Source organism: Eufriesea mexicana, unplaced genomic scaffold (assembly GCF_001483705.2).
Source record: "Eufriesea mexicana isolate 0111107269 unplaced genomic scaffold, ASM148370v2 scaffold2467, whole genome shotgun sequence".
Classification (NCBI taxonomy): domain Eukaryota; kingdom Metazoa; phylum Arthropoda; class Insecta; order Hymenoptera; family Apidae; genus Eufriesea; species Eufriesea mexicana.
The window spans coordinates 1,616,186-1,631,220 of record NW_016910588.1 but is presented as its reverse complement, the minus strand read 5'-3'; the positions used below and the strand labels follow the sequence as shown (position 1 = coordinate 1,631,220).

The following is a 15,035-nucleotide window of genomic DNA, read 5'->3' as shown; positions in this document are numbered from 1 at the left end:
GAGGGGCGGAGCGGGGGAAAGAGCAAGGAAGAAGTATTTGTGTATAGGTGTATCTGTGTATTTCCTCTTTATGTATGTATATCTTATTTGATCCGTTTTTACATACATACATATATATATACATATACATGCATACAGACATATATACATACATACATACGTGTATACGTATATGGATGTATGTACACATATGTACGTTCGTATGTACACACTCGTGAGTTTCACAAAAATATATAAAAGAGAGTGTCTATGTATACATATATATGTGCATATATACCTATAATGTATATATAGTCGTATCGATACATAGTCGATTAATACTCAAGTTGTGTGGAAAAGGGTGTTTTTATCGTAATTATTATATGTTCACACATATACATACACACATACATACATGCATACATATATACATACGTACATACATACGTGTATACGTATATACGTACATACATACGCACATACATACGCACATACATACATCCGACATGCATACACGTTTATGTATAGAATCTGTACAAAGTGCTTGATTGAGATTTTTATCGTTAGCCGCAAAAGAAGACACTCAAGGTAAAGTTTACATATAGTCCTGCACTCCTGTTCGAACCTATCTTGTAACGTTGCACGTATCGTTTGCAAACTGTTCGATCTAAAAGTAAGCATACAAGGTGATTTTTGCATCTATCACAGACTACAGCCTTTGGTTCACACAAGTATGAAACGAAAACGAGAGATTATATTATAATACAGATGGTCAATTATATCTCATGCTTCACAAGTTCATCTTCTTCTTAAGAAGTGTTGCGATGTGTATCTACAACATTCACTTATATCTGTTTTATTAAATGCAAATAGAAAATGTAGTGTATTCGTAGCAATTGTTTCTATCATTTTACACGTAAAAATGTTGCAGTAATGGAATTAGAAAATGAACATTTTATAAATTCAATTAATACAAATAACTTGACAAAGAGTATGCATAAACGTGCTAAATATGTCATTTTTCTGATGCAAATTCAATACAGTTCAATACAGAAGAATGTGCCATATACGCTATTTATTTCAATATTTTTGTTCATAAACCAAAAAGATAATAGTTTAATGTAGAAGACATAGATGCAAGTGTAGGAAAATATGTAATTGTAAGAAAAGTGAAATCAGAGATTGGATTTTGTTAAGTTATATTACACTTTCTACCATTGTACTCCCTGATATTCTAAATAGAAGCTGCAGTCTGTTGTAGTTGCAAGGATCACCCTGTATATACGCATATACAGATACATGTACATATATGTATACATATTTCCATTTGCTGACAAGGCAAGATACAAAATTACGATACAGGAGACGAACACACGACTGTCTTGCAAAGTGAACAATGCATTTACATGAAAGAACCAAAAAGGTCCTGTCAGTGCAATTTATCTCAATCAATTTTCATATCTCCTATTTCTTCCTCTTTCCTCCTCGTTCCGCTTTTGTTTATAATTTACCGTCAAATGACAACATATTCACCTGTTCTGTACCTATTTACATATCCTGAATGAGCTACAGCGATGGTATACGTTAAGTCGCGAAGGCGATTACAATTCCTCAGCGATCAGCCTTGAAGATGTTCTCAAGCGTTTATAGTTAAGCTGTTTGCTTCGCATTGTTTTAAGTATATTTTTTTTCTGTTTTCTTCTGTACTCTGTATTCTGCTGAAAGCATAAGGCATGGGATATAGTCACACACCATTTTACGCCTCAGAATAAGCCCTTTCAGTCCTTATGTCGCCTTCCAATCGAAGACGTTATATTTCATGTCTTACGAAGATTTAGAAAGCTTAACGTGTAGCTACCCTCGGACCGTGTTTCATCATACCGCATCCCGGTATCCCTTTGCCGTTTCTTCTCTTTCTCATTTTCCTTGGCAGATTTTTCTTTTCTTCTTCTCTTTTCTCCATATTCGCCACGATGTTTTTCCTTCTTCTACTTGTTACATAAACACGCCTCAACGCAGAAATGTTCGGTCACAATGTGGAAATAAATCACGTAGCGATAAATAGCAAGGAACAGAGAGATCTGCGGGCACTATAGAGGGAAACCGAATCAGCTACGAGTATTGACGAAATATCACTGGCGACACGTAACCAGCAGAAAAAACGGACGTGTTGATGATTCGTTCTATGGACGGGGTTTGCGATAATTCGTTGAGGGCATCATACCATAATGCCAGCCAATGAAGATTAGTCGATTCAGTAGGGACGACGGGCGGCATGATGGTTTCCTTTGCCTGCTTAGATATAGGAATAAGGTCCGTCGGTGAGGGCGCTACACAGCAACAGTCAGGAGGCATCATCCTTTCCCCGAGCCCCTCTGCTCGGCTTGTATTCCAGACCTGGATCGAATTGCATCAGCACGAAAACCTTTGGGGTAGAAAAATGAAAATATTATTATCACATCGTGCAAAGTAAATACAAAATTGTCAAAAGTAAATACATAAATTCACGAATAAACATTTTCTCGTGTAATTCATAATTATGAATAATATCTGCATTAACACTTACAATAGCAAAACAAATATCTAAATATGCGAATAAAATTTTAGGGATTTGATAGTAATAATGCCTATTGCTATATTTACAAGTTATAAATGACATAACAGTTAAAGATACTACTAATACTATTTTGTAGGTTATGTTTTATGTACTATAACCTATACTACTAATACTAATTTGTAGGTTATGTTTTATGTAATATAACCTACACTACTAAAGTTGATATCAATAATACCCTCATACCTGATCTGTAGGCAATAACGTGAAATCATCTGGAGGATTTGTAATGACATATCGTTTAGAAGAAGCATCGCACGATGAACTGGTATCTCGAAACCTAAAATTGTATCAAGTATTAGCGGTATATAATGTTTATGGTGGACGAAACTTACGGTCTATGCTAAATACACATATGTACGATTGAACTAAACTATAAACTAACTAAACTAAACTAAACTAAACGCTGGCAACAGTAACTAAACACTAAACAAATAAGTGATACAAAGACAATCATAAAAAATGATGGGTATTTGTTGGATGAAGGCAACTTACGATCGTCGTTTCTTTTTCATGACGCAAAAACGCAAAATGCAAAAGTATGCGGCAAAAAATCAAAAGTCACATAGTAAGTACAAGAATGGTATAGTAAGAGATAATCAATGGCAGTATAATCGCAGCAGCAAAGATGACAGATTTTCATAGAAAATATATGCGTAAAATATTCGTGTAGAGTAATCCAATAAATACCATCGAGAGAAGGAAAAAAGTCCGGTACCTGTACCTGTACAGACCAATGCACAGCATTCCATATGACTTTAATGCTGCGACAAAGAGGTCACCGTACTTGCCTCCTTCACCATATTGGGCCAATGGCCCATCGTATAATGCGATTTGACCAACTCGACATCGATCTCTATTGGCCAGACTGTCAGGTGTACTACAAATAAAAAGGTATAAATTAAAAAATACAAATAACGACTTTTTGAATATTTTTCTGGAAAGCATCAGTAGCTATCGTGCCCTCTAATGGTGCACTTTAGATATATATTTTTATTGACATATGAAAAGTATATGAAAGGTATATATAATTTACCTATAACCTCCTCGTAAACCTGCTCCCTCAGCAAGAATTAATTCTAATTCAGGCGTTGCTCCACCAGTGATTAGAGATCGAATTAAAGTCAGCGCATTTTGGTTAAAATACGTCTGTTACAAAAAGAGAAACAAGTAAGAAATTAATACAATAATATAAATATACGAGGTTCAACCTTGTCCCAAGTGCGATAAAACAGACAATTGTCCAGTTTAGTCCTAGGTCCAAATGCCAGGTTCAATGTCCTGGAATAATTAACCTAATTGTCCAAGAATAACTGAGACTCATTGACTATTGCCCAGATAAAAATCGCACGATAATGTTATTATGAAAGTTACTTGATAAAAGACATGTTTTGATAAAGAAATAATATACTTAACACTTTACCGACCGGAAGCCTATTAATCGGCTTTTGGTCGCCGATGTTTACCGACCGAGAGCCTATTAATCGGCTTTGGGGTACGTTGCTCAGTTGCGTTAGTTGCGTTGCTTTGTAAGCTCCCACATTGTTGCGGCCCTAGGACTGCAATGTCCCAGGTCAAGTGGAGGACTGTTTTATGTCCTTAGTGTCTGTTTTTTTTTTTACAAATTTATCTGAGCATACGAAACACACAGATACTCCCGTGCGACAGTCTAAACCAAAACAGAGCCGGCGCCAGGGAGAATCTGCGGCTCAGCGGCCGGTTGGACGTACGTATGCCATTGAAGCGCTAGCGGTCGGTAAAGTGTTAAGATACATCAAAATACTGTGCACACGCTCTGTATGAATCGAATTGGAAATATCATGAAATAATCAGAGGCTCGCATAAATTTTATGGAAATAGAAAGGCTGGATTTTAAGGCAGATTACAATACGTTTGTTGCTATTAAACAAAAAAGGTCTTCTCCTGATCATAAAGTAATTGAAAACATATGCGAGATATCGAATAATGAGGATTCTCAGAAATGACAGATGGTCAGACCTGCGTTATAAAGTTCAAGATAGGCCACTATTAGATATGAACAAGACAATAGATTGTCACTGACCGTCGACATTAACGAATCTAATACGCTGACGGCAAAGGCAGTACCACAAGCAAACGGTTGGGTTAGGTACAGTTCTGTATCTGGATCATCGTCGTCGTCCTGGTCAAGGAACTGCACGTTGCTATCGTTCACGAGTTCTATAACAGACGAATCCATCAGGCGTATCGACATTCTTGGTGAAGAGACTAATTAATAAGTAATCAATGAACAAGTCACGTGTATACCTGTTATCATGGGTACGTTTGCACCATAAACGGATCCCCGTCGCTGCAGAACAATTGGGCTGCCAACTGCGGTCAAATTACCTTGCTCATTATTTGCTGGAATCGTCACTTGACATTTAATTACGTGTGCACGATGAAACGCGGGGAGTGGTTGAATAGGAATGCTAACACCCAAGATCGTGTCATGGGTAATACGTACCTTGGCTGAGCACTCCAATGGTATCGTCGAAAGTCATGGCTTTGATATTAAGGGACGCGAGGATGGCTTCCTTGTCGGCGAGGGTGGGGTCATCGTTGCTAGGCACTTTAGCCGACAGGATACAACACATGTCGCACAAATTCACGTTAACGGCACGCAGATCTGCTCTGCTCAATGGTGAACCCTGAGAACATAGATACAATCCCATTACACGTGTTTATCTTTAGTAATAATATGACATTTTTATATGAGCCGTTCACTGCACAAATTGATTAACTCCATCAAACAAAAAGTGGAGAAATGCAATGAAATAATGTATACTGTTTTTTAAAATTCCCTTTATAATTTAAATCGAAAGAAATATGGTAGAATGCATAAATAGAAATGTAACTTTCATCTAACGGTATATAAAATTTATAAGAAAAAATAGCCAAAAGGTAATCGTTAGTGATGTTATCATTTTTATGTTACTGGAAGAGTTAATCGATTTGGCAAGTGAAAAAAGTAATAAATTTAAATTTTACTAAATTTTACTTAAATTCTGATAAGACGGCACTAAAAAATTCACAGTTATCATTCATGGCTTGCTAGTGCATTTGAGTTGCATTATTGCAAAGATTTACATTAGAGTACGGAGTTAATCAAAGTGACCTCTGAAATAAATTATTTATTATCCAGTGGCCAACAAATTTTTGTCGTTTAATGGTGTTAATCTTTATTATAAGGGAAGGTTATTATAAATATAAAGAGTTATGACTATACCAAGTGCTTTGTCACTTAAATTTAAGATTTTTCAAAAAGTGGAGTTCATCGATTTGTGCAGTGAACGGCTCATGTAGATACCCGCTGAGAAGAGGTCGCCACAGTCGACTGGTTAAAGTAAACTTTTATCAAAATATTACAAAGAATTATAAAGAATTACAAATTTTAATTTATATAAATGCTTTTCCTAGAATTAGGTTAAATGCATAGTATCAAATACTAAACAAATATTTGAAAATATTATGAAGGTTGTATATTTTAGTATAAATTGAGATTTTTAAAGCAAATTGATCATGTTGGAGTTCAAGAGATTATTATATATAACCTTTATAATTTAGAGATATTAGAATAAAGTGATGATTTCTCAACTCAAGTTTATCAGACTTCAAGAGGTCCCAAGTTTATGGTCGAAGCTTTAGAAAATCCTAGGTGTGTACCATATGTCGATTTCTCAGGTAACCGTTATTATTCAGTGGACCTGAATGACATGGCTCACAACTTTCAGTGTTTCTCAAATAACTTCAAAATGAATCTTGGCAAAAGAGAAAGAACTATCTGATTATGAATTAAATTTGATTTCACCAGTTTATTATGTAAAAAAATATTATTCATTTCGTGGCATATTTAGTCTCATTTTAAGCACAAAACTGTCACAAATATGTCAACAAAAGGTATTCAGAAAAAAAGAGAAAAATAAAAATTGTTTCTAATTTTAAACTTAAAATTTAACGTGAATCAATTTGCAGCTACTGATTTTATTGCTTTGTTATTAAATATAATTCTTACTTATCGACGAAATAAGTGGAAAATATTTCTTACGTTTAACACCGATATCTTCGGTAGATTCTGCAACATCTTCCACTCGCGGCGGATGTAATCCACAGACCCAACTATTACTACGTGTTTAAGCTCGTGGTAATGAAAATTGGAAGCTCGTAATGGCATGACAAGGTTTCTCAGTCCGATGAGAGGCGAGTCGGGATCAGCGAATAGGCAAACAACGACATGCCCATTGAGAACTGTCATCGCCGCCTGATTACGATCCAATATGCAGTCTTCGAGGTTACGGGATGGACTCCAGTGGAACATACCCGTTGAGTCGTACTTCATTTCGGTCTTCTCGAAATCGAAGTCTTTCGCCTGATCGTCGGCAATACCGACTTGAAGACCACCATTGTTGTTCACGTTCGTGCCGCCAGAGGCTCTGCTCGTCGGCCTAGAAAGCGAATACCACTTTTACTAGATAGCAATCGTCGCCAGTGTTTACACCGTAATATCGTTACTCGATTAAACATAAAATACTAGTACATTAGAATACGCGTAAGAATACGCAATACAATCTTTCATGACTAATTTCTCATGTTTTCCAATAGCTTTATTCTAAACTAATCCTGGAATGCCCAAGCGGATGAAGACTAACGAAAACTTAGCTAGTTTAAACAAGCAAGATACTGGGTTGGCCAAAAAGTTTTCTCGTCATTTTTATGATAATTTTGAGAAAAGTTTTGTATACGGATATTAACAAATTTTAATTTAACGTTGATAATGTTTAAATTAAAATTACCTAGGTTTTTGTTTTTAAATAACCTGATATTATTTGATACAGATTTCTTTTTTCTTATAAATTTATATTTATATTATAATACCAAAAAATTAATCACAATACGTATTGAAGAAAAAACGAAAAAATTTGTTTAGCCAAACCACTAGATATAGGATACTATCATTTCTGATACTGTTGTTCTTGTAATTATTACGATATCCTATGTTACAACTAAATCAATTTTCGTATGATAGTATTCAAAATCCGCTTAGAGAATCATGCGTTGCGTAATAGGATATTAATTACAATATTAATTACAATATTTTTACATTAAGTAAAAATATTCATTTAACTGAACAATTAAGAACATCCAACCTTCCGGTATACACTGTATTAATCTGTAAATAATAAGTGATATGAGCTGTGTTAATTCCACTACAATTTTTGTAAATGAAGAGCTTTTCAGATCTATGGATTAATGAATATGAATGGATAAATTTTGGAATGTTAGTTTAAAGAGATATAGAAATAGTTTAAATAAATAAATAAAGGATGTTAAAAGGGAACATTTTTGACATCGTCTGAAAATGAAAAATTCCTTCGGGACCTTTAAGAGCGTCTTTCGAGAAATAAAGAATTCCTTTATCACATTACCAAGATGATAGGAAAGTTGTCAAAAATTAATCGAAATATGTGAAAATGGGACTGATCTAGCACACCCAAGTATAATGTTTCGTCGTCTTCCTATTCAGATACAGAATCACCTTCGAAATAATTAGCGAGGGTCTCAGCTGGCAAATGAATCGAAGGGTGGAGTCAAGCAAAACCAAAATACCATATTGTAAGAAAACCACCGACAATCGGGTTCATGCGGTCGCCAACCGACAGATGGCGACAGCTTTGTGCTCACAGTGGCTCTCGATCGTTATGAGACGATTATTTCTCAGCAAAGCGATAAAGGAATCTTTCGTTCCTTGAAAGATCCTCTAAGGGTCCTGAAAGAATTTTTCATTTCCGGACAATGTCAAAAATGGCCCCTTTTTAACATTCTCCTTTCTAAATAATTAATGTAAATTAATTAACGTTATTAATAACATTATCAAAATCGGCAAATTTAATTTAAAGAAAAGGAACGTGATTAAAGTACAACATATGATTTTTTGAAGAGAAAGTATTACGGAAATGAAAGAGAAAAATGATCTTGCGCCAAATATTTGCAAATTTCTAATTATCCAGCCGTGCAGATTTATTTATAAAAGCTATAATGGCAGATATTTTTTATAGTTGTTGATACCTGTTCGTAAGTTCATATATAACAAACCTTTTTCAAGATGGTTTCCACTATTCGTTAAAGAACGAAGAACTACATAAAAGGGTTATTGAAAAAAAAAATGTCAATTGAAATAGTTAATCCTGCATTAATTCTACATTTTCATTACTATTTTAGTAAATAGTGCACATTTTTTGGTTATTTTTAACAGAAGCGCTTAGGTTATGTTAGTAATTGAAGATATTCTGCAATAGATGCACTAAGCATATGCACTATTAGCATTTTTTACAAAGCCAAATTTGCCATATCGAAGAATTAATTCGTAAAAGGTGAATTTATCATTTAACAAAAACCTTTTCGTAAGAAAATATCGATTTAAAGAAAAATTTTCAAGTATGTTCGGAATTATGCTCAGAATACTTCGTGATGCTAAAAGAATGAAATTAATAAATTGCGATTAAAAATTAATATCTCTTTCAAAACCAAAGATATTTCAATCTATACACAATACATGCATATATGTACAAGTTTATTATATAATATCTAAAATTTTCAATAATTATACAGTATAAACGGAAATCATCGACAAATTTTAAAAAACTTTTCTGTGATCTTTTTTTAATCACATAAATCAATTATAAAGCTGCACATTTTGTAAAACTAAGTATAGTTTGCTGAAATTATTAAAATTTCATATTAACTACAAATTCATAATGCCATGTGCAAAAGCAATTTAAAATATCACAAGTATCGAAAGTTTGACTTGTCTCAAATCTATTTTATATTGTTACATAACTATTCTATTGTTAAATTCTACAAAGTCTGTTGATGTCTACTTTTTAATTCAATACATAAATTACAAAAATTACAAAAATTACAAATTATTTAATAAATGTAGATGGAAGCCTATATATTTTACGTTGCTAAACAAAAAAATACGAAGATTTTAATTCTCTTACTCACTTTTCTTATATTTTGGGGAGTTATGTTCAAGTACCTTTCTTATGGGCTTATAAACATTAATGAGTTTTATACAGCATATCGAAATACCATTTACTTAGTGATATTTGATGAACAACCATTAGAAAGAAAGAGGAAGATAACAGTAAGTACAATACAAATTATTAGAAGCAAACGATGTAAACAGCGTCACCTATTAAAAGCTATTATAACCACCTTATGGAAACACGATGAACAGAACCCATTTATTATCAAAAATTATAGAGTAATTTAATAGACATTTTATAGACAAGAAATAAAAATGCAAAATAACAACAAAAATATAGTAAAAAAGAAGCCTGATATAAGTTTTTTGCCAAAACATTTAGTTATAAATTAATTTTTTATATGAGGGAAGCAAATAAAGAAGAAAAATATTATATACTGATATAAACGATGATAAACAATTTAATTATACAAGCAATTAACGAAATATTGTGAAACATAAACATTCACATGCAGTTTGCAAGCAGAATCTTATGTCGCAAATGTATCCAACCAAGCATATGTATATAGCGTAGAAGAGAGAACAGCGGCTTAACGTGACAGTTAACGTAACAAAAGAAGCGTACATGAGCTTTTTGACTTCGTAGGCGAGATGGTAGCCAGGGTATGCGGACTCCTCTTGCGATCTGGAATCAGAAGGTATTTGTAACGTTGGATTCGTCGATTTGTAGACGCTCTTTTCTTCATTCGCCATCGAATAACGTTGAAATGTAATGTGATAGACAAAAATAAAAAGTTTAATTTCTAAGCGGTGATGATAGTGATGATTCTTGTAATTGGATGTAAAATTTCGGAACTTTTAGTGTTTGACATTTCTCATTGTAAAACATAGGTTAAGATAGGCTAAATCATTTCTTGATTGGTAATCTTTTTTTTACAAAATGTAAAGACTAAAATTATGTACAGTTTCCTACAAGAAGGTATCTGCTTTTCTAATAGAATGGAAAAAGGCAATTCACAGTTTATACTGCTTTTTGGAGAATAAACTTGTTTATATAAATGAAATCAATGTAATAAACTTGGAGCAGCAATAGTTTATTCAAAATAATTTGTTCTACGATAAGTAATAAAAGAAATTCCACCAAGTATAAAATATTAGTATTACATTCAGAATTTTAAATAATGATTGGTACAACAAATTTGTTACAAATAATCAAACTGATATCAATATGAAAGAAAATAATTTACAATTTATATTGTTTCTTGAAGAATAAAATTGCCTATATGAATTAAATAAATAACAGATTGAGTGTGAAGGTAATTTATAACAATATATAGAAAAATAAATACTAAAAGGAATTACGCTAAGTTTTAAACCTATATTATCATTGTCTCCTAATTCTAAATAGTGATTGGAACAATATCTTTATTGCAGACAACCTAATTTGATTACTACTGGTATGAGAATAGGCAATTTACAAATATACTGCTTTTCAGAGGACAAAGCTGCTCATATGAATTAAATGGGTATGATAATTTGGATATAATAGCAGCCTATTTAAAATAATTTGCTGAAAAATAAATAATTCTAAACAGTCATTGGTACATAGGTTTGCTGCAGACAAGCAGTTTTATTGCAAAAGCATTTTTCAAATTTCAGCAGTATACAAAATTATAAAAGGAAGCACAGATGAGCGACTTATTTATAATAGGTGGAAGCTAACCTTCAAATATTGTGTAAGGAAGGGAAGCAGAAAAAAATATAATTTGATGGATTGCTACTAACCTATTAACATGCGATATATACAAAATATCCCACAATAGATGGGATTTGTTTTAGGAATTGATTTAGCACTTAAAAATAATGCAAAAAATTTACAGGAACATATTTTCTTTATCAAATGTAATAAATTTTGGGTATGGTTATTTTAGTACCTAATTATATTTATATTTAAAACCATATTAATTACGTATAATTAATATTAATAACAGTGAAATGAACTGTATTTTATAGACTAAAGTAAATAATACATGGAAAAAACTTGTTAATACTAAATAAACTGCAGAAATTTGCAAGTTCTCCAGCTTTAGTATACAGCATATATCAATTCAAATATATTACTTAATAAATAAAATAAATTTTATTACATTAATGTTTATTCTGTAGATAAATTAAAAGAAGTAATTAAAAAAGATTATCCATACATTTTAAAGAAATTTACTAAACCCTTGTAGAAGTTTTTAATTATTAGTTTAACATTTTACCATTCTAATATATTTAATCAATCCTTACATTTGGTATCTTATTATTGAGTTATATGTCTTCAACATAAATAGAATAAATTGAAAAAGAAAGTGATATAAATTATAGGCAATCTTCTCTGCATTTGTAACAGATACAGATACCTTCTAAACAGAAAACTATACAACACCGTATGTTTGTATATCATTGATCGTTACATTTCAAAAAATTATAGCTTAGATTTATTCCTTGTATAATTTTTGTGTATTCATCATATGAAAGATATAACTGTATGCTTCAGTTGTCAGAAAACTCGAGTTATACATCTATTACAAGATTTGATTTTGTGTATTGTAGTCATTGAACAAATTTCTAGATGTATACATATATGAAATTGGGTCCATTCAAGCATCTTTTCCTCAATATTTCAATATTTTAAGACTTTTATTACAATTTGCTTTTAATATTTATTTTTTTTTATACTTTTTACTTACTCTTTCTCCTATATTCAAAATTAAAATATAATTTAGTAGCCTGATAATAATCCAATTTTTCTAAAAAATGCATTTTTACTTCAACCTTTAGAACAAAGTATTTACTAAATTTAAAATATTATAAATTCAGTGAAATTCAAAGTGTACACTTATGTATGTACACAAAGTACTTTATATAATTGGGTAAAATTAATAGATGATTTATTTAGATAGTTAAAATAATTTAGGTGATTAAAAACAAAAACAAAATTTCAGAAGGCAAAATTAATTTTTCTTACACGAGACGTTAACAAAAACATTAAAAATCGTTTGCTTAAAAACTGTTTTTATTCGCGTGAGCATTAATATCTTAGAAACATGTTTTACTTTACTTTCTTATTTCTGTTTGCTAATAAAACAAATTTTTAGTTCAGTTTCATGTCACGCGAAGTTTCAAATCTTTGATCTCTAAATTGATCTCTAAAGAAAATCTGACCTCTTAACATAAATGTTAAGGTCACAACATAATTATATTGATTTATTTAAAGTTTTATGCGAGCATAATGCAGCACATGTAGTACTTCATTAACGAGATTAAAATAATCTTGGGAGAAAATTAGCTTTCCTATTAAAAGAAAAATATTAAAAAAAAATGTTGGCAACTCACTAAAGCAATTAATGAGTATTTGTTATAAACTCTTTAAAAAATGCCTTAATATATTTGCATCTCTTACAATTTCTCACTTTATTCAAATATAATTATTTCGTTCAGAATTCATTGAACAAATGCATATCCAATTATTATTTCTGCTGACTGTGTTATTTGTAAACAATAGATTAACACGATATTTATAACAAATCAATTTTTTTTTTAGTTAAACTCACGAATTAAATTAATTTATGTACATTAAAATGATATTTATGGTAAATTGAGTATCCCTATAGTTAAATTAATATTTCTTTTCTGAAATATAAAGTATTTCTTTTCTGAAATATAAAGTATTTCTTTACGAATTAACATTTCTTTTATGTGCCATTAAGAAACTCATTATGATATTGATTCAACATCGTATCGATTGATGCAAGTTCCGAAAGTATTCGAAATTTACAGGAATATTAAATATTTATAAGAATTTTAATAAGACGAAGGATTATTAAAATTGAAAAGGATTATTAATCAATAAATGGAATTTGTTACACAGAATGTAACTGGTCTACCAGATGCTATGATAATGATTCTGGATCGCATGGAAGTTCTCTACCGAGAATAATAGTAAGTTAAAATTCAAGTCGTACAATATTTACCATTATTTATGCTCGATAACTTTAAAAAGACATGCTAATTAAAGGAAAATAGATGCAAATATTGTTCAAAAAACATTGTGTTATACATCGTGGTGCACTCTGTAAAGACAATAAATTATATAATCGAAATTTGTTCATTAAAGAGGTGTTCTTGTATCTTGTGAGGTAAATCGTTTCAAATAATTGTTTTGAAGCTTTATCAGGTTATTCAAAGTATGCGTTAAAATAATTTCACTGCAATATCGAAAAATTTATAATTCTTTTAGAAATCTACAATAAATATTATTAATTTTCACACAGTATAGATATTACAAATAATAATAATAAAAAATAAAAAATTAAGAATTAAATTAAAAGTTGTACAGGGTGAGACCTTTTCACATCCTGTCATTTACGACAAAATAATTTTTATTGCTTCTGCAATAATTAAATAATTGAAGAAAAACGAGGTGGTCACGTTGCATGGTCCACTCTGTATGTAACTACATGTAATTTGAATAACCTGTTGTATACAGCTTACAAAAATATCGTGTACAGTAAAGCTCGAGTCGTTCTAATCGTGCAGATATAGAAGAGACACAGAATCAACTGTAAGTTCGTACAACAGCGAAAGTGCGAAGTTGCAGACAGAAAGATCGAAAAATTTACCACGAGCTGCCATGTAACCGTGTGTATATATTTATAATAGCTGAATAGGTCGAATCGTGTAGATAATTATGCTTGGAGTAATCACACATAGTCGAACTTCGAATGATCGAAAAAGTGTTTTGGAAACGTGACATAAGCTACTCGGCACGGTTCAATTTTGCAGTGAAGTCAATGGTTGCACGAAGCAACATCAACTTTTGTTTTCATTCTAGTTGGTGATATTGCGTGTAATTAATTCTCAGTAGTGAAATTCACACGCGGTTATTGAGTGTGTAACGAGATATTTATCGTAAGTGATCGAAAATGCGAAGAATGAGTGAATGCAAGGACGATGCACGTCCAGGTCGTGTACGTTAAAGGTAGAGGTTAGGTCTAAAGTAAAACGAATACCTTTGATTGTACGGTTGATTTGGACTGGATAAACTGTCATTTGTCGCTCGATTCACATTCGGTTTCACCTTATTCACCTGCTTCGTTGAATTCATCATGGTCATCCCGACGGAATTCCGGTGATTTCTCATTGCTGTAACATAACGTAATGGTATAAAATAATAGATGTTGGAGCAAATCTAGTTTCAGGGCTATTTTTATGAAAAGCTCTTAGTTTTATCAATGATATGTTGGTCTAAAATTATTATTATTTTATATGTGTACATATATGAGGTTTCTCATATTTTTAAAATATTTTTTAAATTACAATAAAATTTTAAAATATAATAAAATTTATAAATATTGTATACACATGTTGTAAAATTATAAATTATATATA

At 31.5% G+C, this 15,035-nt stretch overlaps 1 protein-coding gene across 14 annotated transcripts in view; it reads right to left on the bottom strand.

Moving 5' to 3' along the window:
• Positions 1-1,031: 1,031 nt before the first annotated feature.
• slo (calcium-activated potassium channel slo) overlaps positions 1,032-15,035 on the bottom strand; it is a 229,620-nt gene continuing 215,616 nt past the window's right edge. For 9 of the 14 annotated variants that reach the window (XM_017903705.1, XM_017903699.1, XM_017903703.1 and 6 more), the window contains 10 exons: positions 14,657-14,789; positions 10,225-10,284; positions 6,660-7,056; positions 5,079-5,262; positions 4,880-4,975; positions 4,656-4,792; positions 3,630-3,742; positions 3,312-3,473; positions 2,780-2,873; positions 1,032-2,404 (listed from right to left, as the gene is read on the bottom strand). In XM_017903705.1, the coding sequence (XP_017759194.1) occupies positions 2,324-2,404; positions 2,780-2,873; positions 3,312-3,473; positions 3,630-3,742; positions 4,656-4,792; positions 4,880-4,975; positions 5,079-5,262; positions 6,660-7,056; positions 10,225-10,284; positions 14,657-14,789 (1,457 nt within the window). In that variant the 3' untranslated portion in view covers positions 1,032-2,323. The remainder of the gene's footprint in view (positions 2,405-2,779; positions 2,874-3,311; positions 3,474-3,629; positions 3,743-4,655; positions 4,793-4,879; positions 4,976-5,078; positions 5,263-6,659; positions 7,057-10,224; positions 10,285-14,656; positions 14,790-15,035) is intronic. The other 5 variants (XM_017903701.1, XM_017903712.1, XM_017903713.1 and 2 more) reach the window with 2 other exon arrangements.